The 27431-nt window shown below is 43.6% G+C and overlaps 1 protein-coding gene across 3 annotated transcripts; it reads left to right on the top strand.

Moving 5' to 3' along the window:
* The first annotated feature begins 28 nt into the window (after positions 1-28).
* LY9 (lymphocyte antigen 9) lies at positions 29-27264 on the top strand. 3 transcript variants are annotated; one of them, XM_036084719.2, is made up of 11 exons: positions 130-194; positions 3556-3736; positions 4553-4882; positions 14505-14780; positions 15282-15611; positions 16829-17098; positions 18935-19036; positions 19967-20020; positions 23138-23406; positions 23779-23850; positions 26740-27264. In XM_036084719.2, the coding sequence occupies exons 2-11, from the start codon at positions 3697-3699 to the stop codon at positions 26839-26841; spliced, it is 1845 nt and encodes a 614-aa protein (XP_035940612.1). In that variant the 5' UTR covers positions 130-194; positions 3556-3696; the 3' UTR covers positions 26842-27264. The 3 variants fall into 3 exon arrangements, with proteins under 3 accessions (XP_035940611.1, XP_035940614.1, XP_035940612.1); XM_036084718.2 differs by lacking the exon at positions 3556-3736 and having other exon boundaries at positions 29-194; XM_036084721.1 differs by lacking the exons at positions 3556-3736; positions 16829-17098 and having other exon boundaries at positions 29-194.
* Positions 27265-27431: the final 167 nt, after the last annotated feature.

Raw genomic sequence — 27431 nt, 5'->3', positions numbered from 1 at the left:
GGATACAAACAAGGCTCCCTGAGACTCACAGGCGCACAAGCGGAGAGTCTGTGGTAAGTGCTTCCTCATCATGGCAGGCCCAGCGCGACACCCAGATGACTGGGCTCTACGGCCCTTCTCCAGTAAACTGCAGAAGACCAAGCCACACATACCCTCTTCCTTTCTCTGGACCCGTCTCCTCTTCCTGCTCATGGGTAAGTCCCCGTCATGGCCACCACCGCTTGCTAGTGGTGTCCCTCTGGGGCTGGTCACTTTGTTTGCTGGGGTTCTTTTTTTTTTAAGAAGTTTTTTTTTTTTTTTTTTTTTAAGATTGTATTTATTTGCGAGAGAGAGAATGAGAGACAGAGAGCATGAGAGGGAGGAGGGTCAGAGGGAGAAGCAGACTCCCTGCCGAGCAGGGAGCCCGATGTGGGACTCGATCCCGGGACTCCAGGATCATGACCTGAGCCGAAGGCAGTCGCTTAACCAACTGAGCCACCCAGGCGCCCCTGCTGGGGTTCTTATTGGTAAAATCAGGAGACTCCTCTCCTTGTGGTAATTCTTCTGCGGGCTCCACCGTATTCCTCTGTGTGTGTGTGCATATGCACAGTCACTCACCATGAGTAGGTGACATTCTAGCCCCCGTCTCAAATAACTCTGGGCTCAGACTATGTTCCTCTCACTCTGACATTTTCCTGCTAAGAAACACCGAGTGATGAGTTTGTTCCCTGTATAATGTGGATAAAATCCACAGAGAGACACAGGAAATGCTGATGACAAGCCACCCCCTTTCCTAGGGACACATAGAAATGCTGGAGCTTCTTTCTACGTCTGCTATGTTTATCATATATCCCAAACAGCAGGCTTCCCTGGGGATCTGGAGATGGTCTGGTGGCCCTGGGCTAGGTAGCTTTCTCTGAATGTCCTTTTCTCCCCACATCTTACCTCCCCATCAAGGCCCAAGTCTGGCTAGTTTCTGGGAAATGTCTCTCAGCAGCATGGCCAGTGGGCAGAGCTGACTCAGTACCCCAGGAAGGGTCTCAGCCACCTGGTACAGTGACATCTACTGTCCCTCTGGGAATCCTGTTTTTCCCAGGACCTTGGAGGACAGCACTGGTAGCCTAGGGACCTGAGAGCAGTGGGGGCTGGAGGGGTGAGCATTGAGGGAAGCTCTAGAAGAACTCCCAGATGCATGTACAGGGGCGGGGCGTAGACTCTGGGGCTGGGTTACAGTCTGATCTCTTTTCATTTTCCATCTCATCTTTGCTCACCATAGAAACATTACAAGCATCATGGCTCCTTATATCCATACCCAACTCTTGGGGTGCTTCCTGATTGTGTTGGATCAACCTGAAGTTCACCAATCTAATGTCACCCAAGCTTCAGACGACCAACAAGTAAATTTCAAGGCAAAGAGGCATCTCCCTCTGTCTAACTCCACCAACTGGGGATGACCTCAAACTTCACTGTTTTGGTCTAGCAGGGAGTTTTGGTTTTTTTTTTTAAGATTTTATTTATTTATTTGAGAAAGAGAGAGAGAGAGCAAAAGAGTGGGGTGGGGTCAGAGGGAGAAGCAAACTCCCCACTGAGCAGGGAGCCCAATGCGGGGCTTGATCCCAGGACTCTGGAATCATGAGCCGAAGGCTGCCGCTTAACTGACTGAGCCACCCAGGCGCCCCAGCAGGGAGTTTCTTTGATGCTTTTGTGTCTCCAAGGAGTGGTTTCAGGAACTTAGGAGGCAGTAGGGTGGAAAGTCCTTCCACTTCAGTATGTCAAGGAGCAAGAACGTCCTGTCCCCGTTTTGGGGAGCAAGAATTCCTGTCCCCTTCAAGGTCCTTTTAGCTGGACTAAGAATCAAATTGACATAAGACAGATCAACAGGAAAAAATCAAATTTAATAGCATATATATGGGGAATCCACACAGACGTGGAAATTTCAAAGACCATCAGGCAAAATGAGGTATTTATGTCATCCAAACTAAGGAGAAGGGGGCAAGGGGTCTGGGACTTCAGAGGGAAGGAATGTAGTTCACAGGGCAATGCAGAGAAGAACAGATGTTGGGTAATTAGGTGTTTCCCCTGCCATGCAGATGGGTCACGCAGATAAAATTCATCTCTGCTAGTAACCCTTATTCTGGGAAAGACCTCCCATTTAGATTCTTCTGTGTGGTTAAGGGAGGGGCAAAAGTTTCTCTTGAGCCCACAGGGTCTCGATTGCCTTCAGCTCAGAATAATCATGCCCAAGTGGCTCACCTTGGAGCAGCCTGTCCTTTGCCCCTACAAGTACCAGAAACATTTGAAATTAAATCTTTGCTCCATTATTTCCTAGCTGTGTGAGCCTCTGTTTCTTAAATGTAGAATGTGATTAGTAAGATGTATCATGCAAGACTCTCTTATAGATTAAAAACAATATCTGTAAGCAAGCGCTTGGCACATAGTTGGTGGAAGCTGATTGTTACAATAATCACTAAGTGCATTATTTGGAAACTACTAAAGGCGGGGAAGCCAAATTCAGTTATCACAATCATTGAGCACTCTTATTATTTGCCAAATGGCATAGTTCAAAATAAGATGGCTGATACCAGGGACTCCTGTCACTATACTGGGAGTCATGTAGCATTGTTTACTGCAACGATAACAGGATTTGACCCATATGAACCACATACCACTCCCATTGCTGACAGTCTGTGTGCCTTTGCTTATCTTTGATGTGAGGAGAGATGGGTGCAGTCGTAAGTGCTCAGCCAAGATTCAGGACCTTCTGGGGTCCTAGGATGGAGGGTGTCAACGCTCTTGGCCTCCACATTCTGGGGCATCATGTACATGGAATCTGGGCTCTGCAGCTGACCAACCCCATCATCTCAGCAAGTGGCTAAAACTCTCAAAATTTTAGCTCCTCGTCTGTAAACAGGAGCTAATTTTCAGGTAATTTTGAGGATTGAATGAGGTAATTTCTACAAAGTACTAATATGTCATAGCAATCACAAACAGTATCTTCCAGATGGGAAGATCTCTCTTTCAGGTAGCTTCAAACCAGCATCGCACCAACCCAGTTTCTGCTGACTGCCTCCAGAATCCCCCTGAACTGACCTAGCCTAGCTTGTCCAAGGTCCCTAGCCCTGCGTCCTCCTAGCTGCCTCTCTACAAGGTCCAAGTTCTTGACCGATATGGCTAGAGAATCCCCCCCCAGTCCCTGGCCCTGCACCAATCTGCACCAATCTAGGTGTCTCTTCTATGTGTCTGCATAACTCTGTACCCTCTGGGCCTTCAGAGCACACCTCAGCCTCTTTCCATCCCTCCAGGCTGTGCTTCAGCTTTTCCTCTCTCTCTAACATTTTCATTTTTTTGTAAAGATTTTATTTATTTATTTGACAGAGAGAGAGAGACACAGTGAGAGAGGGAACACAAACAGGGGGAGTGGGAGAGGGAGAAGCAGGCTTCCCGCGGAGCAGGGAGCCCGATGTGGGGCTCAATCCCAGGACCCTGGGATCATGACCTGAGCTGATGGCAGATGCTTCACAGACTGAGCCACCCAGGCGCCCCTCTCTAACATTTTCTACTTACTTTTCCACCCAGATTCCTGGAGTAATCTGGGTCCTGAACCCATCTGATTTGATTTGGAATTTTCAGAGGACTCTCCAGAGCCTCAGAAGTCCTTGAATCTGGGAATCCAGGCTGGGGTCACCCAGCAGACACTCACAGGGCCCCTGCAAGCAAATGAGCTGCCTCGACCGATCCTGGGCCTGTGGAAGCCATGGTAACAATGTTTATCAGGGATCTTGGTCTTTCCCGAGATGAGGAAATCAGGAGCGGAATCCATGCTACTTCACTATTCCCAACCCCAAACCTTGTTCCTAAGGACAGACCAGATTTCCTTGGCCAAGGCAAAGCCAGTCTGAGATCCCCTGGACAATGAGGAAAAGGAAGAGTGAGATAGAGATGAGAAATGCTCCTTTTGTGGCCGACATTTTATTATGAAAATTTTTGAACACAGAGAAAACTTGAAAGAATTTTGCACTAACACGCATGTGCTTCCCACCCTGGCTCTACCATTACTTTCACTTCACTTCCCTTCTCACACACCTGTCCATCTATCCACCCTACTAGCCATCCATCAACCCATCTCATTTTTTACAAGATGCTCCTTTTTTACTTCTTTTGTTTCTTTATGATTTACAGCAACCTATTTTTATTCAATCTCTACCATATCCCTAAAGGAAGATAGTATAGGTGTGAACATTTCTGTTTTATAGATGAGTAAACTGATTCTCAGGGAAATTCAAAAATTCACCCAAAGTCACCAGGCTAATTTCCTCATTGGGACAGAAACCCAGAAAGTCTGTTTTACTGATTATTGTAGATGCGTTTGTGGGATAGAGTGTTTTGTAAGTGAGGGAATGAATGAATGATTCTGCTGGGCAACAAGCCTAGAGGGAGGAGGGCAGGAATTCCATTTCATTTCTCAACCTCTGACATTTATTTCCAATATGTTTTTATTGAATGAATGAATGAATGAATGAATGAAGGCTGAGGAGTCCAGCTGCTCCTCCAAGTCCCTCTTCTGTCTCTGCAGGGCTAGGAGCCTCTGGAAAGGACTCAACCCCAACAGTGGTGCCTGGGATTCTAGGGCGTTCGGTAACTTTCCCCCTGAACATTTCAGTAGACACAGAGTTTGAGCACGTCACCTGGAATGGTCCCCAAGGTGCTCTTGCTTTAGCAACTGCAGAAGGAAAGATTTTCTTTATGGTCAAAAGCTACCAGGACCGACTAACCATCAGCTGGAACAGTTTCTCCTTGTCTCTCAGCAACCTGACTTTGGAAGATGCAGGATCCTACAAAGCCCAGATAAACCGAAAGACTTCTACATTCACCACTGACAAGGAATTTATGTTGCATGTCTATGGTGAGTTCCAGAGAGCTTCTGTGGGTTTTTATCATTTATTCATTTATTTATTTATTTATTTATTTAAGATTTTATGTATTTATTTTGAGAGGAGGCGGGCAAAGGGAGAGAGAGAATCTGAAACAGACTCCACCGGGCTCAATCTTATGATCCCAGATCATGACCTGAGCTGAAATCAAGAGCTGGGTGCTCAACCGACTAAGCCACCCAGGAACACCTGATCTTTTTTTTTTTTTTTTTTTAAAGATTTTATTTATTTATTTGAGAGAGAGAGAATGAAAGACAGAGAGCATGAGAGGGAGGAGGGTCAGAGGGAGAAGCAGACTCCCTGCTGAGCAGGGAGCCCGATGCGGGACTCGATCCCGGGACTCCAGGATCATGACCTGAGCCGAAGGCAGTCGCTTAACCAACTGAGCCACCCCGGCGCCCCAACACCTGATCTTTTATTTGTTTTTTAAGATTTGTTTGTCTGTTTGAGAAAGTGAGAGAGAGAGAGAGCACGAGCAGGGGAGAGGGACAGAGGGAGAGGGACAAGCAGACTCCCTACTGAGCATGAAGCTGGACGTGGGGTTCAATCCCAGGACCCTGAGATCATGACCTGAGGCAAAGGCAGAGGCTTAACTGACTGAGCCACCCAGGTGCCCCTGATCTTTTATTTTTAAAAGCAGATTTTTTTCTCCCTAGGTGTTTATCTCTCTAGGACAAATAGGACTACCATGTTGGTCCTTTTCACCCAGTTCCATAAATACAAATGTCAGAGTGAAAACAGAGCCAAAATATTTTTAAGAGCCATTTGTATTTCTTTTCTGCAACTCTTTTAATATCCTTTACCCATCTGTACCAGCTTGCTAGGGTTGCCATAACAAAATACCACAGACTGGGTGGTTTAAACCATGGAAACTTACTTTCACAGTTCTGGAGGGTGGAAGTCCAAGATCAAGCTGTCAGCAGGTTGACTTTCTTCTGAGACCTTGCTATTAGGCTTGCAGATAGTCGTCTTTTTGATATGCCCTCATATGGTCGTCCTTCTGTTTTTGTCATCTGTCTCCTAATCTCCTCTTCTTATAAGGACACCAGTCATTTTGGATTAGACCATTCTAATGACCTCATTTTAACTTAATGACCTCTATCTCCAAATATAGTCCTATATCCAAATAAAATCATGTTCTGAGGTACTGGGAATTAGGGCTTCAAGATATGAACTTTGGGAAGACACAATTCAGCCATTGGCAGCATATTTCTTTCAGATAATTTGGCCTTTTTTATTGATTTGTTGAGTGCTCTGCATATGTTAAAGAAATGGAATTATATGCAGCGAATAGAAATAGAATGAATGAACTCAATATGTACTGACATACAACAATTTCCAACATATATTGTTAACTTTTTAAAAATTCCAGCATAGTTAACATACAGTGTTATATTAGTTCCAGGTGTACAATATGGTGATTCAACCCTTCCATACATCACCTGGTGCTCATCATGAGAAGTGTACTCTTAATCCCCTTCCCTTAGTTCACCCATCCCCTACCCACCCTCTGGCAACCATCAGTGTGTTCTCTGTAGTTAAGAATCTGTTTCTTGGTTTGTCTTTTTTTCCTTTGTTCATTTTGTTTCTTAAATCCCACATATGAGTGAAATCATATGGTTTTTGTCTTTCTCTGACTGACTTACTTCACTTAGCAAAATATTCTCTAGAACCATCCATGTTGTTACAAATTATAAGATTTCATTCCTTCTTATGGCTGACTAATATTCATATATATACACCATATCTTCTTTATCCATTCATCTATCGATAGACACTTGGGCTGCTTCTGTAATTTAGCTATTGTAAATAATGCTGTTATAAACACAAGGGTGCATATATCTTTTCAAATTAGTGTTTTCATGTTCTTTGGGTAAATACCCCGTACTGGAATTACTGGATCATATGTTAGTTCTATTTTTAACTTTTTGAGGAACCTCCATACTGTTTCCACAGTGGCTGCACTAATTTGCATTCCCACCAACAGTGCACGAGAATTCCTTTTTCTCCACGTCCTTGCTAACACTTGCTGTTTCTTGTGTTTTTTATTTTAGCCATTCTGACAGGTATGAGATGATATCTCACTGTGGTTTTGATTTGCATTTCCTTGATGATTAGTGATTATGAGCATCTTTTCATGTGTCTGTTGGCCATCTGGATGTCTTCTTTGGGAAAATGTTCATGTTTTCTGCCCATTTTTAATTGGATTATTTATTTTGGGGGTGTTGAGTTGTATAAATTCTTTATATATTTTGGATACTAACCCTTTATCAAATATGTCATTTACAAATATCTTCTCCCATTCAGTAGGTTGTCTTTTAGTTTTGTTGATTGTTTCTTTTGATGTGCAGAAGCTTTTTATTTTGATGTAGTCCCAACAGTTTATTTTTGCTTTTGTTGCCCTTGCCTCAGGAGACATATCTATAAAAATGTTGCTATAGCTAAGTTAGAGAAATTACTGCCTGTGCTCTCTTCTAGGATTTTTGTGGTTTCAAGTCTCACATTTAGGTCCTTAGTCCATTTTGAGTTTATTTTTGTATATGGTGTAAGAAAGTGGTTCAATTTCTTTCTTTTGCATGTAGCTTTCCAGTTTTCTTAACACCATCTGTTGACTGTCTTTTTCCCATTGCATATTCTTGCTTCCTTTGTCAAAGATTAATTGACCATGTAATCATGGGTTTATTTTTGGGCTCTCTATTCTGTTCCATTTATCTATGTGTCCATTTTGGTGCCAAACCATACTGCTTTGATTACTTCAGTTTTGTAGCATATCTTGAAATCTGGTATCAGGATAACTCCAGTTTTGTTCTTCTTTTTCAAGATTGCTTTGGCTATTCAGGTTCTTGTGTGGTTCCCTACAAATTTTAGGATTGTTTGTTCTAGTTCTGTGAAAAATGTTTTTGGTATTTTGATAGGGATTGCATTAAATCTGTAGATTGCTTTGGGTTACGTGGACATTTTAATAATATTTGTTCTTCCAATCCATGAGCGTGGAATATCTTTCCATTTATTTAGGTCATCTTCAATTTCCTTCATCAGTGTTTTACAGTTTTCAGAGTACAGGTCTTTCACCTCCTTGGTTAAATTTATTTCTGAGTATTTCATTATTTTTGGTGCAATTGTAAATGAGATTGTTTTCTTAATTTCTCTTTCTGCTTCTTCATTATTAGTGTATACAAATACAATGGATTTCTATATATTGATTTTGAATCCTGCAACCTTACTGAATTCATTTATCAGTTCTAGTAGTTTTTTGGTAGAATCTTTAGGGTTTTCTATACATAGTATCATGTCATCTGCAAATAGTGAAAATTTTACTTCTTTGTTACCAATTTGGATGTCTTTTATCTCTTTTTGTTGTCTGATTGCTATGGCTAGGACACCCAGTACTATGTTGAATAAACGTGGTGAGAGTGGACATGCTTGTCTTGTTCCTGACCTTAGGCGGGAAGCTCTCAGTTATTCACCACTGAGTAAAATGTTAGCTGTGGGTTTTTTATATATGGCCTTTACTATGTTGAGGTATGTTCCCTCTAAACCTACTTTGTTGAGGATTTTTATAATGAATGGATGTTGTAGTTTGCCAAATGCTTTTTCTGTATCTATTTAAATGATCAAAAGGTTTTTATCATTCCTCTTGTTGATGTAGTGTACCATGTTGATTGATTTGTGAATATTGAACCACCTTTGCATCCCAGGAATAAATCCCAATCGATCGTGGTGAATGATTTGTTAAATATATTGTTGGACTCAGTTTGCTAATATTTTGTTGAGGATTTTGCATCTATGTTCATCAGAAATATTGGCCTGTAGTTTTCTTTTTTCTTTTTCTTTCTTTTTTTTTTTTTTTTTTTTTTGTAGTGTCTTTATCTGGTTTTGGAATCAGAGTAATGCCGGCCTCATAGAATGAATTTGCAAGCTTTCTTTCCTCTTTTATTTTTTGGAATAGTTTGAGAATAATAGGCATTAATTCTTCTTTAACTGTTTGGTAGAATTCAACTATGAAGCTGTCTGGTGCTGGACTTCTTTTTTGGGAGAGTTTTTTTTATTATTGATTCTATTTCATTGCTGGTAATCAGTCTGTTCCTGTTTTCTACTTCTTTATGATTCAGTTTTGGGAGGTTATATGTTTCTAGGAATTCATCCATCTCTTCTAGATTATCCAATTTGTTTGCATATAATTTTTCATAATATTCTCTTATAATCCTTTGTATTTCTGTGGTGTGAGTTGTTATTTCTCCTCTTTTGTTTCTGATTTTATTTATTTGAGTCTCTCTATCTATATATCTCTTTCTCTCCCCCTCCCTGCCCCCCACACCCCCCCCCCGAGACTGGCTAAAGGTTTATCAATGTTGTTGATCTTTTCTTTTTTTAAAAAAAGATTTTACTTAGTTATTTGAGAGAGAGAGAGCACAAGCAGGGGGAGCAGCAGAGGGAGAGGGAGAAGTAAGCCCCCTGCTGAGCAGGGAGCCTGATGTGGGGCTCAATCCCAGGACCCCAGGATCGGGGGCAGACACTTAACTGACTGAGCCACCAGGCACCCCTGTTGATCTTTTCAAAGAACCAGTTCCTGGTTTCATTGATCTGTTCTGTTGGTTTTTTAGCTTCTATTTCATTTATTTCTGCTCTAATATAGATTATTTCCTTCCTTCTACTGGTTTCGGGTTTTGTTTGTTCTTCTTTTTCTAGCTCCTTTAGGCATAAAGTTGGGTTGTGTATTTGAGATTTTTCTTGCTTCTTGAGGTAGGCCTATATTGCTCTAAACTTCCTTCTTAGAACAGCTTTTGCTGCATCCCAAAGATTTTGGACCACTGTGTTTTCATTTTCATTTGTCTCCATGTATTTTTTTATTTCTTCTTTGACTTCTTGGTTGACCCACTCATTGTTTAGTAGCATGTTATTTAACTTCCATGTATTTGTGTTCTTCCCAAATTTTTTCTTGTGATTGATTTCTAGTTTCATAGTGTTGTTGTCAGAAAAGATGCATGGTACGACTTTGATCTTTTTGAACTTGTTGAGACTTGTTTAGTGGCCTAGTATGTGACCTACTCTGAAGAATGTTCCATGTGCACTTTAAAAGAATGTGTATTGTACTGTTTTAGGATGAAATGTTCTGAATATATCTGTTAGATTCATCTGGTCCGATGTGTCATCCAAAGCCATTTGTTTCCTTGTTGCTTTTCTGTTTGGATTATCTATCCATTGATGCAAGTGGGGTATTGTACTATTGTATGGTGGGTTATCTACTATTGTATTACTATTAATTACTTCCTTTTCATTTGTTATTAGCTGTTTTGTGTATTTGGGTACTCCTATGTTGCATGCATAAATATTTACAATTGTTATATCTTCTTGTTGGATTGTACCCTTTATGATTATATAGTGTCCTTTTTTGTCTCTTGTTACAGTCTTTGTTTTAAAGTCTATTTTGTCCAATACAAGTATTGCATCCCCAGCTTTCTTTTCATTTCCACTAGCATAATAAATTCTTTTCCATCCCTTCACTTTCAATCTGCATGTGTCTTTAGGTCTGAAATGAGGCTCTTGGAGGCAGCACATAGATAGGTCTTGCTTTTTTATCCATTCTGTCATCCTATGTCTTTTGATTGGAGCTTTCAGTCCATTTACATTCAAAATAATTATTGATAGGTATGTACTTATTGCCATTTTGTTACTTGTTTATGGTTATTTTTGTAGTTATTCTCTGTTTCTTTTCTTGCTCTCTTGTATCATGGTTTGTTGGCTTTCTTTAGTGATATGCTTAGATTCTGTTCCATTTATTTTTTGCATATCTATTACTAGTTTTGATTTGTGCTTGCCATTATAGGTTTTTATATAACATCTTCTCCATATAGCAGTCTATATTAAGTTGATGGTCACTTAAATTTGAACACATTTTTTACTCCTCTCCCTCCCACAGTTCAAGTATATGGTGTCATACTTTATATCCTTTTAGTGAATCCTTTGATTGATTTCTATAGATAAACTTATTTTTACTGCTTTTGTGCTTCCTACTTTTCTTACTCCCACTTCTGATCTTTCCTTTCCACTCAAAGAGGCCCCTTTAACATTTCTTATAGGGCTGGTTTAGTAGTCATGAATTCCTTTAACTTTTGTCTGGGAAACTCTTTGTCTCTCCTTCTATTCTAAATGGTAGCTCTTGCTGGATAGAATATTCTTGGTTGCAGGTTTTTTCCTTTCAGCATTTTGAATATATCATGATACACCCTTCTGGCCTACAAAGTTTCTGCTAAAAAATTAGCTCATAGCATTATGGGATCTTCCTTGTATGTAACTGTTTTCTCTTGCTGCTTTTAAAATTCTTTATCACTACTTTTTGCCATTTTAATTACTATGTGTTTTGGTGTGAACCTTCTTGGGTTGACTTTTGGGGGCTCTCTGTGCCTCCTAGATCTGGATTTCTGTCTCCTTCCTCAGATTCAGTAAGTTTTCAACTATTATTTCTTTAAATGAATTTTCTGCTCCCCTTTCTCTCTCTTCTCCTTCTGGAATCACTACATTGAGAATGTTATTACACTTGATGGTGTTGCTGAATTCCCTAAGTCTATTTTCAGTTTTTATTATTTTTTTCCTCTCTCCCATTCAGCTTGATTGCTTTCCATTACTCTGTCCTCTAGGTCACTGATTCATTCACCTGCTTCTTCTAGTCTACTTTTTATTCCATCTGTGTATTTTTTTTAAGATTTATTTATTTATTTTAGAGAGAGAGAGAGAGATCATGAGTGGGAGGGGCAGAGGAAGAAGAATCTCAAGCAGACTCCATGCTGAGCATGGAGCCCAAAGTGGGGCTCACTCTCACGACCCTGAGATCACAACTTGAGCTGAAAGCAAGAGTCGGATGTTTAACTGACTGTGCCACCCAAGTGCCCCTCCATCCAAGTATTTTTAATTTCAGTTATTGAGTTCTTCGTCTCTGCTTGGTTCTTTTTTATGTTTTCTATTTCTTTTTTAAAGGTCTCACTGAGGGCCTCCACTCTTCTCAAGTCCAGTGAGTATCTTTATGACCATTACTTGAAATTCTCCATCCAGCATATTACTTATCTCAGTTTCTCTTATCTCTGTTGCCATGAGTCTGTCCTGTTCTTTCATCTGGGACATATTCCTCTTTCTCCTCATTTTGTCTAATTCTCTGTGTCTGTTTATTTTTTTTTATTAACATATAATGTACTGTTTGTTTCAGGGGTAAGGTCTGTGATTCATCAGTCTTACATAATTCACAGTGCTCACATAGCACATACCCTCCCCAATGTCCATCACCAGCCACCCCATCCCTCCCATCTGTGTCTGTTTATATGTGGTAGGAAAGTCAGTTGTGTCTCATGCTCTTGAAAGTAGTGGCCTTATAAAGAAGAGGTCCTGGAGTGCCCTGAAGTGCAATGTTCCCATTCACCAGAAATTGGAGCTCTAGGGGTGTCTCCTATATGTGTTGTGTATGCCCTACTGGTGTGGCTGAGACAATTTTGCCTTCAGTCCAGTCATCTGCAATGACATCCTTGCTTGTTGTGGGCAGGGTTTGGTCCTTGTGTTATTAGTGGGCCAGTCTAGGGCTGCCTGGGCTTGAGTTGAGTCAGACCAGGCATTTGCCAGAGATGCAATAGCACTGAATACAGGGTGCTTTCCTTGTTTTGTTCCCTGAGAAGCTTTCATTGGTGGGCAAGGCCTGCACTCAGACCAGATGTCTGCCCTTAGCCCATTGCTAGGGCAATGGTTGGACTCGTGTGTGTGTGTGTGTGTGTGTGTGTGTGTGTGTGTGATTATCTTCCCTTCTCCCTGGGACAGGAATCACTTTGGAGTGGTGCTGGCCCCTGCTGGCACTCCTTGCACACTGCCAGGTTTGTGGCACCACTTTGGGTGGGCTTTGGCCAGGGCGCATTGGAGGGGGCAGGACCACAGGAGAACTCAGGGGCAAGCTGGGCAGTGTTATCAAGGTTTGCGCTAGTGGGCTGCAGGAGGGGACCTATAGCAAATGGGACCCACGCAAGCTGGGTTGGAGGGGGCAGATCTGCAGAAGTGGGGGTTGGGTGGAGCGCAGGGTGTCTGGTGTTAGCAAGGTGTGTGCAGGTCTGCTGTGGGAGGGGACCTGGAATGGAGGCATGACTGGAAAGGGCATGTCTACAGGAAAATGTGGGGGTCGAGGGTGCTATTAGCAAGTTACGTATTGAGTTGGCACTGCACTGGTTCCCACAGGTATCCATGTGTCTAGGCTGGGGAGGGGGGGCAGGGGAGGGAAATGATGTCCTTCAACTCCTTTGTTCCTGGAGAAGTCTCCCAATGATCTCTGCCATTCCAGCACATGCTCTGAGATTAGTAAACAAATCTCCTTCCCATATATTCCAGGTGTTTTTCAAACTGCTGCTTCTATGCTGTTTTTTGTGCTGCCTCTTTAAGGGCAGGGATTCAGTTTCCTCTCCCCCTCCCAGAGCCCAGCCAGCTGAATTTTAAAGTTCCAGGTGTTAAGCCCCGCTGATTATAAGAACTCATGAAATTAGGCCCCTCTGGTTTTTCAAAACCAAATGTTATGGGGATTCATCTTCCCTGTGTGAGAGTCTGTTTCTGTCCCTCCTCTGCACCCACACCATCTCTCCCTCGCATGGACAGTCCTATGGGTCCATTTAGCTCCCAGCTGCATCTCTGCCTTTCCTACCCTCTTTGATGTGACCTCTTCTATATGTTTAGCTGTGGAGCATTTGTTCTGGCAGTCTTCAGGTCATTTTCTGGGTTATTTACATTGATGTGGGTGTTATCTGGTTGTATCCATGGGACAAGTGAGCTTAGGGTTCTTCTACTCTGCCATCTTCGCCAGAAATCCAATGTATTATTAAATTTTAGAGGGTTCAGGACAGTATAAATATAGTATACTATCATGTATGTATCTATACCTAGAATATTTCTAGAAAGATCAATAAGAAATTCATAACAGTAATTCCTGGGGAGAGGAAATAGGTAGCTGGAGACAAGAAAGCTTGCTTTTTTAATTATGTACACTTTTTTGTATCTTTTCAATTTTATGTATTACCAATTCCTCCGAAAAAGCAAACTTAAACACACACACACACACACACACACACTGTGGATAGAGGAAATGGAACAAAGGGAAAGGAAAAGATCAGGAAGAAGGTCTGGAAGCACAACGGTCATAAATTCAGACTAAAAGGCAAAAGCAACTCAAATTCTAGAGGCGGAGCTCCCTGTTCCACAGTGTTTGGGGCTGCCTCATTTATCTATTTATTCACCAAACACTCAAGAGAGACTTTTATGGGCCATTCAGGTGTTAGATATTCAGACACAGGCATTGGCCCTGTCCTCAAGTAGTTCATATACTGATGTGGGGAGAGAGGAGTAATCACACTAGTGTCATGTTGAGTCACGGAGATAACACCTATACAGGATTTATGGAAGTGTAGAAGAGAGGCACTCGGTCTAGGCTGCAGTGGGAAGAGAAAACTTCCCCTGGAACAGGTATTCTGGCTTCTTCCTTCTATCCCTAGGTCTTCTATCATCAGCGCCTTCTCCCAGCCCTTTCCTGCTGCAGCAAGGCTCTGAGTAATCTCCTCATTGCTGTTGTCCCTACAGAGCAGGTGCCGGAGCCTCAGGTCATCATGAAGTCTGTGAACATGTCTGATAGTGGCTCCTGTAACATTACCTTGATTTGCTTTGTGGAGAGGGCAGGGACAAGTGTTCTGTACAGCTGGACCCTGAGGGACGCCCAAGCTTCTGAATCCCATGAGGGCGCCACTTTCATCATCCACTGGAGGCTGTGTGACCCAGACCTGCCATACACCTGCACAGCCAGGAACCCAGTCAGCCAGAACACCTCCAGCCCCGTCCACGCCCGGCAGTTCTGTACAGGTACAGGCTCCACTTAGGCCCTCCAGGGGATTCCAGAAATGGTCTGAGCAGCTATGAAGTTTAAACCGCCAGGGTCCTGGCAGGACACAGGTGGAGTGGGGAAGAAGACAGGCTTGAAGAACTCTTGTTCTCTACCCTCCGGGGCCTGAAAGAGACTGGCAGGGCACTTGGGAACTCCCAGGGAGCTGTGAAACTCCAAGGGTAGAGCAAGGGAAGGGAAGAGAATATGGATGAAGAGATCTAGTCTGTTCTTTGTTTGGGTGGAGGTATCTCCTGAGGTCTCCTCAGAAGGACAGGGAGGGTGAGAGAGGCCTGAGTATGCAAAAGGCAGAGCCAGGTGCATATCTGTCCATGACAAGTGTTCATGGGATGCCTCATCAGAGGAAGGGAAAGGAGGTGTGGGCAGGAGAGCCTATGGGGCTTCCATCTCCTTCAGGCAGGCTGAGGGTTAAGAGAAGAGAGCCAATGACTGAAGCCACAATGTTTCATCTCTGACTGCAGCTCCAGGAGCCTCCAGAGGAGAGTCAATGGGGGAGATGGTGGTGGGGATCCTGGGGGAGTCAGTCACCCTGCCCCTAACACTCTCGGCCAGTCACTCCGGAGAGAACGTCATCTGGATGTTTAACACATCTATTATCAGCAAAGAGCAGAAAGAAGCAGCAACAGCTGATCCATTCATTAAGTTCAAGGATCCCAACAAGAACTCTAGCCAAGACTACTCCCTGATGATTGGCCAGCTAAAGATGGAGAATGCTGGCCACTACTATGCCTATGTGTGCTCAAAGGCCTCCGGAGTCATCAGCACAAAACACATCACCCTGCTCGTCTATGGTGAGTTTCTGAGCAGAGCACTCATCATTAGATTCCTTCCCTGAGATGTTTCTCCTCTTTGCTGCTTTCCCTGCCTCCCTCCTCCCTCGAGCCTCTCTTCCTACCAAAATGCCTCAGATCACTAGGACGGCTATTGAGTCCAGACCAGTCAACTCACAGGAGGAAAAATTTCCAGCCAGCAGCTGGGCAAAATCTACCTGCCAAGGTCCCCCTTTTACTAAGTTTCCAGTTAATCTCCACCACCCAACCTTCAGTACTTGCTCCTGTCCTCCTGCATTGCTTGTCAGGTGGGTCTCAGAACTCTTCAACCCGCATTTTTATAGAATATAAGGGCACAGCTGGCTGGAGTGGACTCAGAGAAGACTGAGGAGAAAGGCTTTAGTGTCCAAAGACCCTATGACCTCCACGAGGGACGGTTGCTTGGCTCTCCCGAGTGTGAGGGACAGAACTTGCAGTCTTCTCCTCAGGCTTTGGCCTCGCAGGAGCTTGTCTTGACAGTTGGGCTTACATTTGCCAGCTCCTTCACCTGTACCATCCAGACATGGTCATCACATCCCCTGTCTGGGTTTGCTGGTGTCTAAGTATCTGTGAAGAATCACTGTGCGTGGTCCTGTTAAAATATGCTGGAAGTCAGCTAGTCCACATCTATAGCATACTGTGACTCAAATATTAAAAATAAGGCAAGAAGATTAAGTAAAAATAATAATAAACTGGGAACAACTGGAGCCAATGTTATATTTCTTTTAAAATTGCTAACATTTATTGAGCACTAACTCTATGTCAGCACTGCACTCACCTCTTTACACTTTATCTCCTGGATAAAAAACTTAGATGATGGAACCTCAACATGTAAGTCTTCAAGAGTCTTCAAAGCACATGGGACATTGTACTTACCTGTGTCGATGGGTTTGCTAGTTCTTCACAAGGTACTGTATAGAGTGATGTGGTATCTTTTTTTCCAGTTTTCATTAACTCCTCTATTTAACATCTGAGCATCAAACGCCCAAAGAGGTGAAGTGATATGTCTGAGATTTCATGACTACCAAGAGAAAGGCCAGGTGCACTCCAAAATGCCTGTGACTTCTGGAGGCACTTTCTCAGCCCTAATGCAGTGTCAACACACAACTTCATGAGTGTATTCTGGTTGAGTGAAGACATGGTGACTGCCCAGCAGGCAGACCTGACTCTGCATTAGGTCTGTCTTTCTCCTCACACAGGGAGATTGAAGAAGCCAAAAATTACCTGGCATCCTGGGCTTGCTGAGGATGGCATCTGCAGGGTCAGCCTGACATGCTCAGTGGAGGACAGTGGACACAATGTGACATATAGATGGACCCCCATACCGAAAGGAACCTTCGAGTCCCAAGGGGGACCTCACCTCAATGTCTCTTGGACAAGTGGTGAAAATCATCCCAACTTCACATGCATCACCAGCAACCCTGTCAGCAACAGCTCCCAGCAGTTTCTTTCCGGCAACATCTGTCCAGGTTACCCTTTATCTCTGCTCAGTCAGACCTCAGGGCCTTGGATGCTTGGGTCCAAGTGTTTGCATTCTGAGTGGTTCTTTATGAAGTGCAGTGAGGGAGTGTGGGCGAGAGTGCTTTAGAGTAGCATATTCCAATAGAAATATAATGGGAATCACACATGTAATTTACACTTTCTATTTTTTTTAAAGATTTTATTATTTATTTATTTGACAGAGAGACACAGTGAGAGAGGGAACACAAGCTGGGGGAGTGGGAAAGGGAGAAGCAGGCTTCCCACGGAGCAGGGAGCCCGACGTGGGGCTCAATCCCAGGACCCTGGGATCATGACCTGAGCTGAAGGCAGACGCTTAATGACTGAGCCACCCAGGTGCCCCTAATTTACACTTTCTAATAGCCACATTAGATAAAGCCAAAAGAAACAAGTAAAACTAACTTTAATAATATGTTTTATTTAACCCCCTAAATCCAAAATATCACCATTTTGGATTGTATTCAATACAATATCCTTAAGATAATTTACATTTCATGTTGTACTAACTTTTTGAATCCAGTATGTATTTTACACCAGCAGCCCATCTCAATTCAGATGCCAAATTTCCATGGGAGGTACTTGATCTGTATTCAGATTTCTTAAAAGTAACAGTTGAAAAAAATAGATTTACATATCCAAGTTTTTCCAAACCTACTTATCAGCTTTTCAATAAGGAATTGAATCGCCATATTTCAATTTCAATTTTAATTTTTTAAAAATCAAATAAAATAAGCAATTTAGTTCTTCAGTCATACTGGCCACATTCCAAGGGCTCATACCATGGCTTGTGGCTACCATACTTGGACAGCACAGTGTCAGGAGTTAGTGGAGATGAGTTGATAGAAATTGATAGGTTAAAGAGGGGCGCCTGGGTGGCTCAGTCATTAAGCATCTGCCTTTGGCTCAGGTCATGATCCCAGGGTCCTGGGATTGAGCCCGGCATCGGGCTCCTTACTCAGCGGGAAGCCTGCTTCTCCCTCTCCCACTCCCCCTGCTTGTGTTCCCTCTCTCACTGTCTCTCTCTGTCAAAAAATAAATTTAAAAAATCTTACCAAAAAAAAAAAAGAAGAAATTGATAGGTGAACGAATGCAGACCACAAAGGAACACAGACTGTGAGTGGAAGCTAGAAAGAAAGCCCTAGTGGCTCTTAATAGATGCCAGGCACTATTCTATCCTTGTGCATTTTAACACAATTAACTTCACAATAATCTTACACAGCAAATACTCTTACTATTCTCCATTACATAAAGACACTGAGACTCAAAAAGGATAAGGGACTTGCCCAAGGTCACACAGCAGAAGCATGATTGGAACCCTGAGTTCTGTGCTCTGTTCTGCTCTAGAAGGAAGTAGAAAAAAGGAAGGTTTACCTAGGGTGACAATGCTAGGTCAGGCTGGCAGACGGATTTAGAGCCCTATTAAGTGGAATCTTGACTCTGTCTCGAGCCTAGAACTGCCCTTACACCATTTACAGAGAGGAGCAGTGTAGTGTGATGGATAAGGGTGTCCTAGGATCAGGCAGCCTGCATTCAAATCCTGTTCAGGTATTTAAAACTCTGGACACTGAGCAAGGCATAAATTTCTCTACCTCAGGACAGTGTCTGCCTTAAGTACTGCTATAACTTCTAGCCCAGAACAATGCCTGCTCAATAAATAGTTGTAGAATGAATGAATGAAAAGGCATATTTTCTGCAATAACATGAGATTTTAAGAGGCAGGTAGGATGACCATTATGCTTTGTCCATTGTTTGTTCCAATCTCCTTGTCATTATTTATATTAATATCATTCATTTCCTCTTCATAGGGCCTGAGAGAAACACAGAGCTTTACATTGGGCTCTCCTTGATGGCCTCCATCCTGTGCTTTGGGATCTTCATCTGGTGCATTTGGAAGCGAAAAAGACCGTGTGGGTTTCTGAGATCATTGGCACCTGCCAGCACTAGACCATATCCCTGGGACCTCTGGAGACTTGTCTGCCCTCTCATGATCCCCTCTTACCCCCACTCTCCCAAAAGTTCATTTCTTCTCAGAGTGATGGGGGGAAGGGCTGTTAGCTGGGACTCTAAATTTAGTTACAAATCCTTGAAACCTGACTCAAACTACCTTTAAAAGGGTGGGAGGGTGCAGGAGGTGCGATTTATTATTTTGAGACTCACATAATCAATCTGTGGGAAAGACAGGGAAGGAGCTGGCCTTAGGGACAAATGTTACCAGAGTCTCAAAAATCACCAGAGCCCTCCATCTCTCACCTTAACTTTTCTCTTTGAGCTGAGGGGCAGGGTGGGGGTGGGGTGTGCCACAACCCAGCAGTTGGTAGCTCCAGACTCACACCTACTAAGATATGCCACCAGGAAGAGAAAAAAGATGTTTCCCTCCAACTCGAAAGATCTCTGATTGGCGCAGCCTTGGGTCATGTGGCCATTGCTTGGACCAATCTCTGTGGCCAATGGGATTAGCTATTATGATTGGCAGCTCCCTCAGAATTTCATATTACAGGGGAAATGGAATAGTTCCCAGAAAGAGCATATTGGTTAGAACACATAGGATCCCTAGAACAATTCCTGCAAGACAGCAAACAAATCTGATGATTGGCTACCACAGAGGGGACAGAGGGATGGCAGGAGGGTCCAGGGCCCTCTCCTCATTTGAAGATGACCTTAGGACTCTGGTCACCCTGTCCCATGGGTTCCTAGTCACATCAGGGTTCATCTCCTCCCTAGAGCCTTTTTCTTGTCTTTGTCCCTGGAAATCTCTCCCTGTCTCCTTTGACACTCAGAATCAGACACCTCTGTCCTCACAGACCTATTGATAAACCTTCTGTATCTTGGTTTGTCAGGTTCAGACCCAGCCTCCAACTCCAGCCACGCTGAAACCCCAACAGACGCACCAGGTAATATCACCAATGAGACAGGCTGTGGGGTCCCTGGGTCAGATGGAAGCTCCAAAGCCTGGCTATTTATTTGGTGTGATCTGCCAACCCGCAACATGAGCACCACCCAGGAGCTTGTTAGAAATGCAAATCTTGGGCACCACCCCAGATACTGAGCTCTAGCCTGCATCTTAAGGTGAATCATAAGCTTGTTAAAGTTGAAGAAGTACTGTGGTTTGGAGAAGGAAGGTGGTTTGGGGAACAGAAACCACAACGAGGACAGACTCAGGAAAGATGGTAATCAGAGCTAGGGGAGGCAGCCTGTCCTCTGGGGTCTCTAAGGTTCCTCGGGCATTATCATCACTTAAATGTGGCCTCCGGTGAGGATGGAGTTATTTTCCTCACTCCAAGAATGGAGGAACAAAGGCCAGATAGAATGATAGAAACTGTGGTAGGAGCAAAACTAAAACCTAATTAAAATTAAAACCCATGAGACTGTCTAGGACACCTATTACCCAAGAACATCACTGAGGCAGTGGTTTTCCAACTTTTAAAAAAGCTAAGGAATAAAAAAAAAAAAAAAAAAAGCTAAGGAATGCTTTCTTCAAACAAAATACTGTGCAACACCCCAATAGCACAAAGTGTGCAAAAGTGGAACTGTCCTGATGGGTATTGGAGCATTGAGCTGAGATGCCTGCATCTTACCACCCCCCTTTCCCATTGCTCAGTCCTCAATTACCACCCTGAACTCTAAGCTCTGGAGTTCTAAGGAATTCCCAAACTCCACCCACTGGGACAACCCTGCTATAAAAAAACCCAGGTAACCTCTCATGGAGGAGATCCCTCAAAGAGATGGAACAGAAGGAGTGATGGGTGGGATGGGTGGGATGCCAGCGGCTCAAGTAATCCAACAGTGCAGACTTTTCGGATGGGAAAATGTAATCAAGAGAAAGGGACCAAGAAGTGGGAATGAGGCTAAGTGTGGAGCTTCCCATCAGCTCCCTCCCCACAGCTGGGGGGCAGACCCTGGTCTCCCCCAGCCTGTGCCCTTGTTCCTTGGTGCTCTGGGCACGGGAGTAAGGAAGTAGGGACACCACTGTCACCCCTGCTCTTCCTCCCTCCCCAGCACCTTTCCTCAGCTCCCAAGGTCTGCTTCTTTAACCTCCCCAGCATCTCTCCAAAGTCTCCTCTTCTCTAGATCTTCTGTCACTGCCGAGGTTCATCATGTCACAATTCTTTTGTTTATTGAATAGGGTTTTTATATTGAAAAGTCATATATTCACATAGTATACAGTTTAATCTCCTTCTCAATCCCAATCTCCTGGTCCCCCCAAAAGGCCTTCATAATTAAGATGCATTTCAAAATCCTTTAGGGGTCTTTAATGCATTTATGGGCATTAAATATATTTGAGCATGTGTGTGTGTTTGTGTGTGTGTGTGTGTGTGTGTGTGTGTGTAGGTACCTTTCCTTTAATTACACATATGGGAGCAATCTATAGCATTTTCTTGAACCTTGCTTTTTTAACTTAAGAGAATATCCTAGTAATATTAACATATGTAAGACTGACTCCCATTTATTCCATCCTACAGATGTGCCTTAATTTATTTAACTAGTCCTCATTAACAGACATTCCCATTCCTTGTTAATTCTTCTCTAAAATAGTATACCAGTTTCCTAACTGGCCATTCCTTCCCCAGGGTTTCTCTCTTCTATCCCTTCTGCTCATCACTTTGCCAAGTCAACACTGACTGCTCTAAAACCATCAATGGCTCCTCATGGCCTTTGTCTGTTACTCAAAAGGCAATAAAACCTAGGGCCCAAGTGTATGTGTTCTGAGGTCAGATAGTCCTGTATTTGAATCTCAATTCTGCTCATTAGTGATCTTGGGCAATTCAATCTCTATGCATCAGTTTCCTTACCTACCTTGTAAAATATGTGCGCCCAATTCTTAGAGTTGCTGTGAGTACTGAGTGGGTCAGTGCCAACAGTGTGAACTCAATAGGTGGTAATTACTGTTATATTCTCATTCAGTATTTAACCAGACCACGCTTTACCTACTTTTTTCCTATGCAAATCCCATAGGGAGCAGTTTTGAGTATTAGTTAAGAACAACAGGAAAAAAAAAAAAGAACATCAGGGACTAGGTTTCCAACATTCAAATCCTGACCCTACCACTTACTCAGGCAAATATTTAACCCTTATGTGCTCCAGTTTCCTCATCTGCAAAAAATATATATATATAGTTTTTGTTTTATGTGGTTTCATGCAGATTGAATAAGTTTATTAGTGAAAAGTATTTAGACTGGTGTCTGATACATACTAGGCACTTGGTAAGTGTAAGCCATTATTATTCTACACACAGAATGGGCTGCTTGCTGTGTCCCCAAAGGCAGCTAGACATGTACCTAGTGTGCCAACCAATTGTTCAATACAGACACCCATTCTGATTGTCCTACACCCAGTCCATTGCATCTGTTAAATATTTTGAATACCATCTTTTCCCAAAAGAAAGGGTTTCACACCTGCCCTTAATCATGCTGCTTCTTCAACGAAGAATAGCCTGTCACTCATCAAAATCCCACCCCTCCATCAAGGCCCACCTCAATCCCATCACTTTCATGAGCTCTTCTCTGCTTCCTAACCAGAGACCATGTCCTCACATTTTCCTCACACTTTTCATGTCACCCTCGCCAGAGCTGGGCTTGCATTCATTGATTTCTGTATGGATCTGACCCCCCGCTAGACAGTGTCCTCCTTCAAGAGCAGGTCAAATGACCTTTGTGTTTTCCCAGAGTATACACCATGGCACTTAGGATGGCTTAGCCAACAGAGCCAGTTTGGCTCACTGAGCGTTGCTAAGTCCATCTCATGTCACACTCCATGAATGTTTACCAAGTGGAAATGAGTGAATGCTTGAAAGGAAGGAGGAAGGGAGAGTGGAATAGAGTCCCCTGTGGGGAGACAGGAAAACAACCTCTCCTCCAGTTCTTTGGGCCTCACCTGGAGTAGAAGTCAGAGTAGGTTGGATCCTTGCACAAAACAAGAAGGAGGTGGGGGTTGGCACACTTTTTACCAAGCCCGCACAATGTGTTCAAAACTCACTGCTGGCCACCCACTATGCAATATGCTCTCCCAAGGGTGTCAGAAGCTGGACACTTTCCCTAAGACTGCCAAGCAAGAGCATAGGCCCACCTCCGACAGCAGTGAAACAACGGAGAAGAACCAGGAGAGGACTGGCACAGCCGAGGCTAGAAGACACCAGGAGTATGACTTGCTCACTCAGGAAAGCACTGGATCTGACTCATCATCTGAAGGGCAAGCAGAGTATGATCTCGTCACTCCGGAAAGCATGGTGCCTGCGTCTGTGGACAACACGGTGTATACGCAAGTGTTCCTCAACTTGCAGGTGAACTCTTTGGATCAGTACACCTTCCCTCCTCCTCTACTTCTAGGACCATCCAATATCCTGGATGACTAGTCCCTCCAAACTGGGGCCAGAACCAGCAGCACATGGGCAGATAATTGTAGCTCTATCCATGTTTACCAAACCTTGGGGTCCCTTGGAATGAAAGAGCTCATCCTCAGCTCCCAAGCTTGGGCCATTGATAAGGGAGATGTGAGCAACCAGAAGCAAGGTCCCCACTGCACTAAGGTAGCCACCACCCTCTGCGTGAAACCTAAACCTGATGGGGTGTCCCCTCTCCCTACGGGCTGAAGGTGAAACTCTGGAAAGCTCTCATCTGGTGATTATGGATAGTCTGATGTTGGTCTGTTACAGGGAAAGACCCCAGTTCCTGAGCAGAAAGAAAGTTCAGCCACAATCTACAGCTGTGTACAGACATCTCAGAAGGTGAGAACAATTTTCTCTGTATCCCAAGGCTCCTAAAGCAAAGAACTATTACACAGACCATTTTAACTGAACGTCTTAGATCCCCATGGCAAAGGAGCTTAGGTTCTCTCCACTATGCATCCCCCTGACACACTCCATGGTCAACAGACATGCTTAAACAAATATTTCTGATTCACATCTGTTTGGCCAAAGGCTGAACATTTCTAATTGATTTAATAATGTTTTATACTGATTATTAACACTGACCAGAATGAGAAGCTGTAAACACAAATACTGTATGATCTATATATATTTCTAAATCTACTTCTAACCCTAATCTTAATCCACCTCAATGGCAATTAGCCAATAGTCCAATGTCAAGATTTTTTGGAAAATGTGCTATTAACTACAACATATTGGTTTCATTGTGATGTTAAAAGATCCCTTAATGGTAGAATTTACCATTAAATAATAATAATAATAACTAACTTTCACATCAAGTTCATAAAACATTGACAAACATATTCTCATGTGATCCCTAGAACACCTCTACAAATGTATTGTCATCCACATTTTCTAGCAAAAGAAGCTGAGATTCACAGACGCTAATTTTGCCTAACACAGACAGTAGTTGGACTTTCAGGATTAAAAACCAGAAAGAGGGGTGCCTGGGTGGCTCAGGTGGTTAAGCGTCTGCCTTTGGCTCAGGTCATGATCCCAGGATCCTGGGATCCAGCCCCGCATCAGGCTCCCTGCTCAGCTGGGAGCCTGCTTCTCCCTCTCTCTCTGTCCCTCCCTCTACTTGTGTTCTCTCTCTCTCTCCCTGTCAAATAAATAAATAAAATCTTTAAAAAATATAAAAATACGGGGCGCCTGGGTGGCTCAGTTGGTTAAGCATCTGCCTTTGGCTCAGATCATGATCTCAGAGTCCTGGGATTGAGTCCCCCCTGTCGGGATCCCTGCTCAGTGGGGAATCTTCTTCTCCCTCCCCTTCTCCCTCTGCCCCTCCTGACCCAGCTCGTGCTCTCTCTCTCTCAAATAAAATCTTTAAATATATATGTGTGTGTATATATATATATAAAAGAAGAACCACAAAGAGTTTTAAAATAATCCTGAATAATCTTAACCAATTAACCTTGACCTGATTCTAGCTGCCGGCTCTGCTTTCACTTTCCCTGAAAACATTGGGTCCATATATACTTTTGTTTTCAAATCTCTCCCAGAATTCCCTCCCTGTTTTTCCTCCTTGTTTTAACATGCTCAAACAAAATATTTTCAAAGATTTATTTACTTATTTTAGAGAGGGAGGGGCAGAGGGAGAGAGAGAATCTTAAGCAGACTCCCTGCTGAGCGCCGAGCCAGACGCAGAGCTCCGTTTCACCACCCTGAGATCATGACCGGAGCCGAAATCAAGAGTCAGATGCTTAACCGACTGAGCCACCCAGGCACCCCCAAACAAGATTTTAAAAAAAGAAAAACTCTCAAAGTTTGTCAGTTATACTACTTATCTGTGACTGATGAATCAATCAATAGATATTTATTGAACATCTTTTGTTTGCCCAGAACTAGGCTGAATGCTGTGGGGATTTAGATATATCTAAGGCACTATCCTTAACCTTGAAGACTGTTGTCTTACCTGGCTTTCAGTGGAGGAGGAGTGGAGCCAATTCAATCACCTAGAAGGGAAATGAAAACGCTCTACAGACTACTTGTTAGGTGTGCAGTTCCCAAGGGTTTTCCAGATATTGGAAGTGGGAGATACCACTGCACTGAGGTAGACAGGAAAGCCTTCATGAAAAAAATAATTTGGATTGCACCTTAAAAGATGGATACAATTTGCTCAGTACGCTTTTGTGCAGATATGCAGCCATCAGCCGTCATCTACCTCACGTCCTGTCTTGTGAAATGTCGCCTATGCTGAGCCAATAAGGTACTTCACCTGTGGCCTTGAGACCTCATCTGTACTTTTCACTATATTCCCAAAGCTGCTTTCTACTCCGACCTGGCCCTTTGTGTTTGGGCCAATACTGGTCAATCTTAAAGTCATGGACATCAGTCCCTACTCTGAGTTTCAGAATGGCTTTGAGTCACCTCTGGTCTGGTCAGTCCTGCATGGCTCCCACACCACCCGAAGGACTCCAGATCCCTGCAACCACCCTCATTCACAGTCTAAGTGGAAATGAATTGGAAATGAATGCGTTTCTTCAGCCAAGGTCTTGACAGAATTTATCCCTTGCCTTCAGAATTTTTAGGACCACGAATCTTGATTCTGGGTCCCCTGAGGCTATCATTGCCCACTTGGTCAGGAAATTCTCAAACCTACTTTAGCCATTGTTTTCTGACATGTGTCTCTGCATGATATCTCAAAGGTTTATGCTGTTCCCGAGCTATTCCTGACACCCTGCCTCCCCTCCTCTCTGCATCAGCTCACATCTCACCTGCTCCTCAGGGCCTTCTGTGAACAAGGAGTCCTCAGAACCCTGGGAACATGAAGGCCTACAAGTCTGGACCATTACTTTGATGCATAATCTCTACCACCTGGAATATCTTTCTACAGATGTTTGTCTTGCTTCTCCAGCCAGGACAGAGACTGAGCTCATTAGACAGTAGCTTCTTGAGAGCAAGGCCTTTTATTGCCATTTTTGTATTCCCTCAACCTGCTGCACTAAATCACCCTCTATCTCCCTTACAGAGAGCCTAGCCAACTTCCCAGCAGGAGGTTCTGCATAAATGCCTGCCATCAGCTTGATGGATTGTTCCATCCCTAGGCCAGTCCGTATGACCTGACTACCTACAGCATGGACCAGTCTTAGCCTGGCCTGACCTCCCTCTCTCACCAGCACAGGGCCAAGGAAACCAGGGCCTCCCAGGCTTTATTAACCATATGCTTGTGTGTCTTTTGGCTCACAGGTGATGCCACCACCACAACAGAATGATCTTGAGTCTCCTGAAAGCTCTACCTATGAAAATTTCACCTGCAGAGAAAAGCAGCTGCTGCCTCTCTCCTTGTAGTTGGAGAGTCTGCTGGATGGTGTAGGGCCTGCGCTTTTACAGACAGAAGCACTTCAGAATTGTCTTCAGTGTCTCAAAGATGCGTGGGTTTCCCCCTCCCGCTTCCTTCCACCCCTGTGACTACCCAAGCCCATTAACAGATCAGACACAGGCTCCTTCTTGGAGTCCCCAGCCTTCAAGCTGTCCCTGCTCTGTCCGTCTCCTTGTGTGCTCATACAGTTTCCCCTCTCAGCTCAGATGCACCACCTCAGAGCTCAGCCAAGACTGGTCCAGTGTTGTTGAAAGGACTCTGGACCTTCACACCATCTTCTAAAGAGCTGCTAAAATGAATCCGATGGATATTCTCACACAGGGACTCAAAGATCTATGTAAATCATGTCCACTGTAGTATCTTTTTAAATAAAAGGACAGAAATAACCTAAATGTCCATTTAGTAGGAATGTGGTTAAATGTGTGATAGTGTACCCATGTGACAACAAACCCTGCCACTTCTGTAAAGAAAGGAAAGACTGGGGCGCCTGAGTGGCTCAGTGGTCAAGCGTCTCCCTTTGGCTTGGGTGGTGATCCCAGGGGCCTACTTCTTCCTCTCC

Source organism: Halichoerus grypus, chromosome 7, assembly GCF_964656455.1.
Source record: "Halichoerus grypus chromosome 7, mHalGry1.hap1.1, whole genome shotgun sequence".
Taxonomy (NCBI): domain Eukaryota; kingdom Metazoa; phylum Chordata; class Mammalia; order Carnivora; family Phocidae; genus Halichoerus; species Halichoerus grypus.
Note: the sequence above shows the minus strand (reverse complement) of the source record. Positions and strands in the feature narration are given on the sequence as shown.

Excerpts from the sequence above, each read along its gene's own strand:
- LY9 (XM_036084718.2), top strand. The coding sequence starts at position 71 with ATGGCAGGCCCAGCGCGACACCCAGATGACTGGGCTCTACGGCCCTTC. Across the intron at positions 195-4,552 it reads TCTCCTCTTCCTGCTCATGG|GGCTAGGAGCCTCTGGAAAG; the intron begins GTAAGTCCCCGT and ends CTGTCTCTGCAG. Across the intron at positions 23,851-26,739 it reads GTGTACAGACATCTCAGAAG|GTGATGCCACCACCACAACA; the intron begins GTGAGAACAATT and ends TTTGGCTCACAG.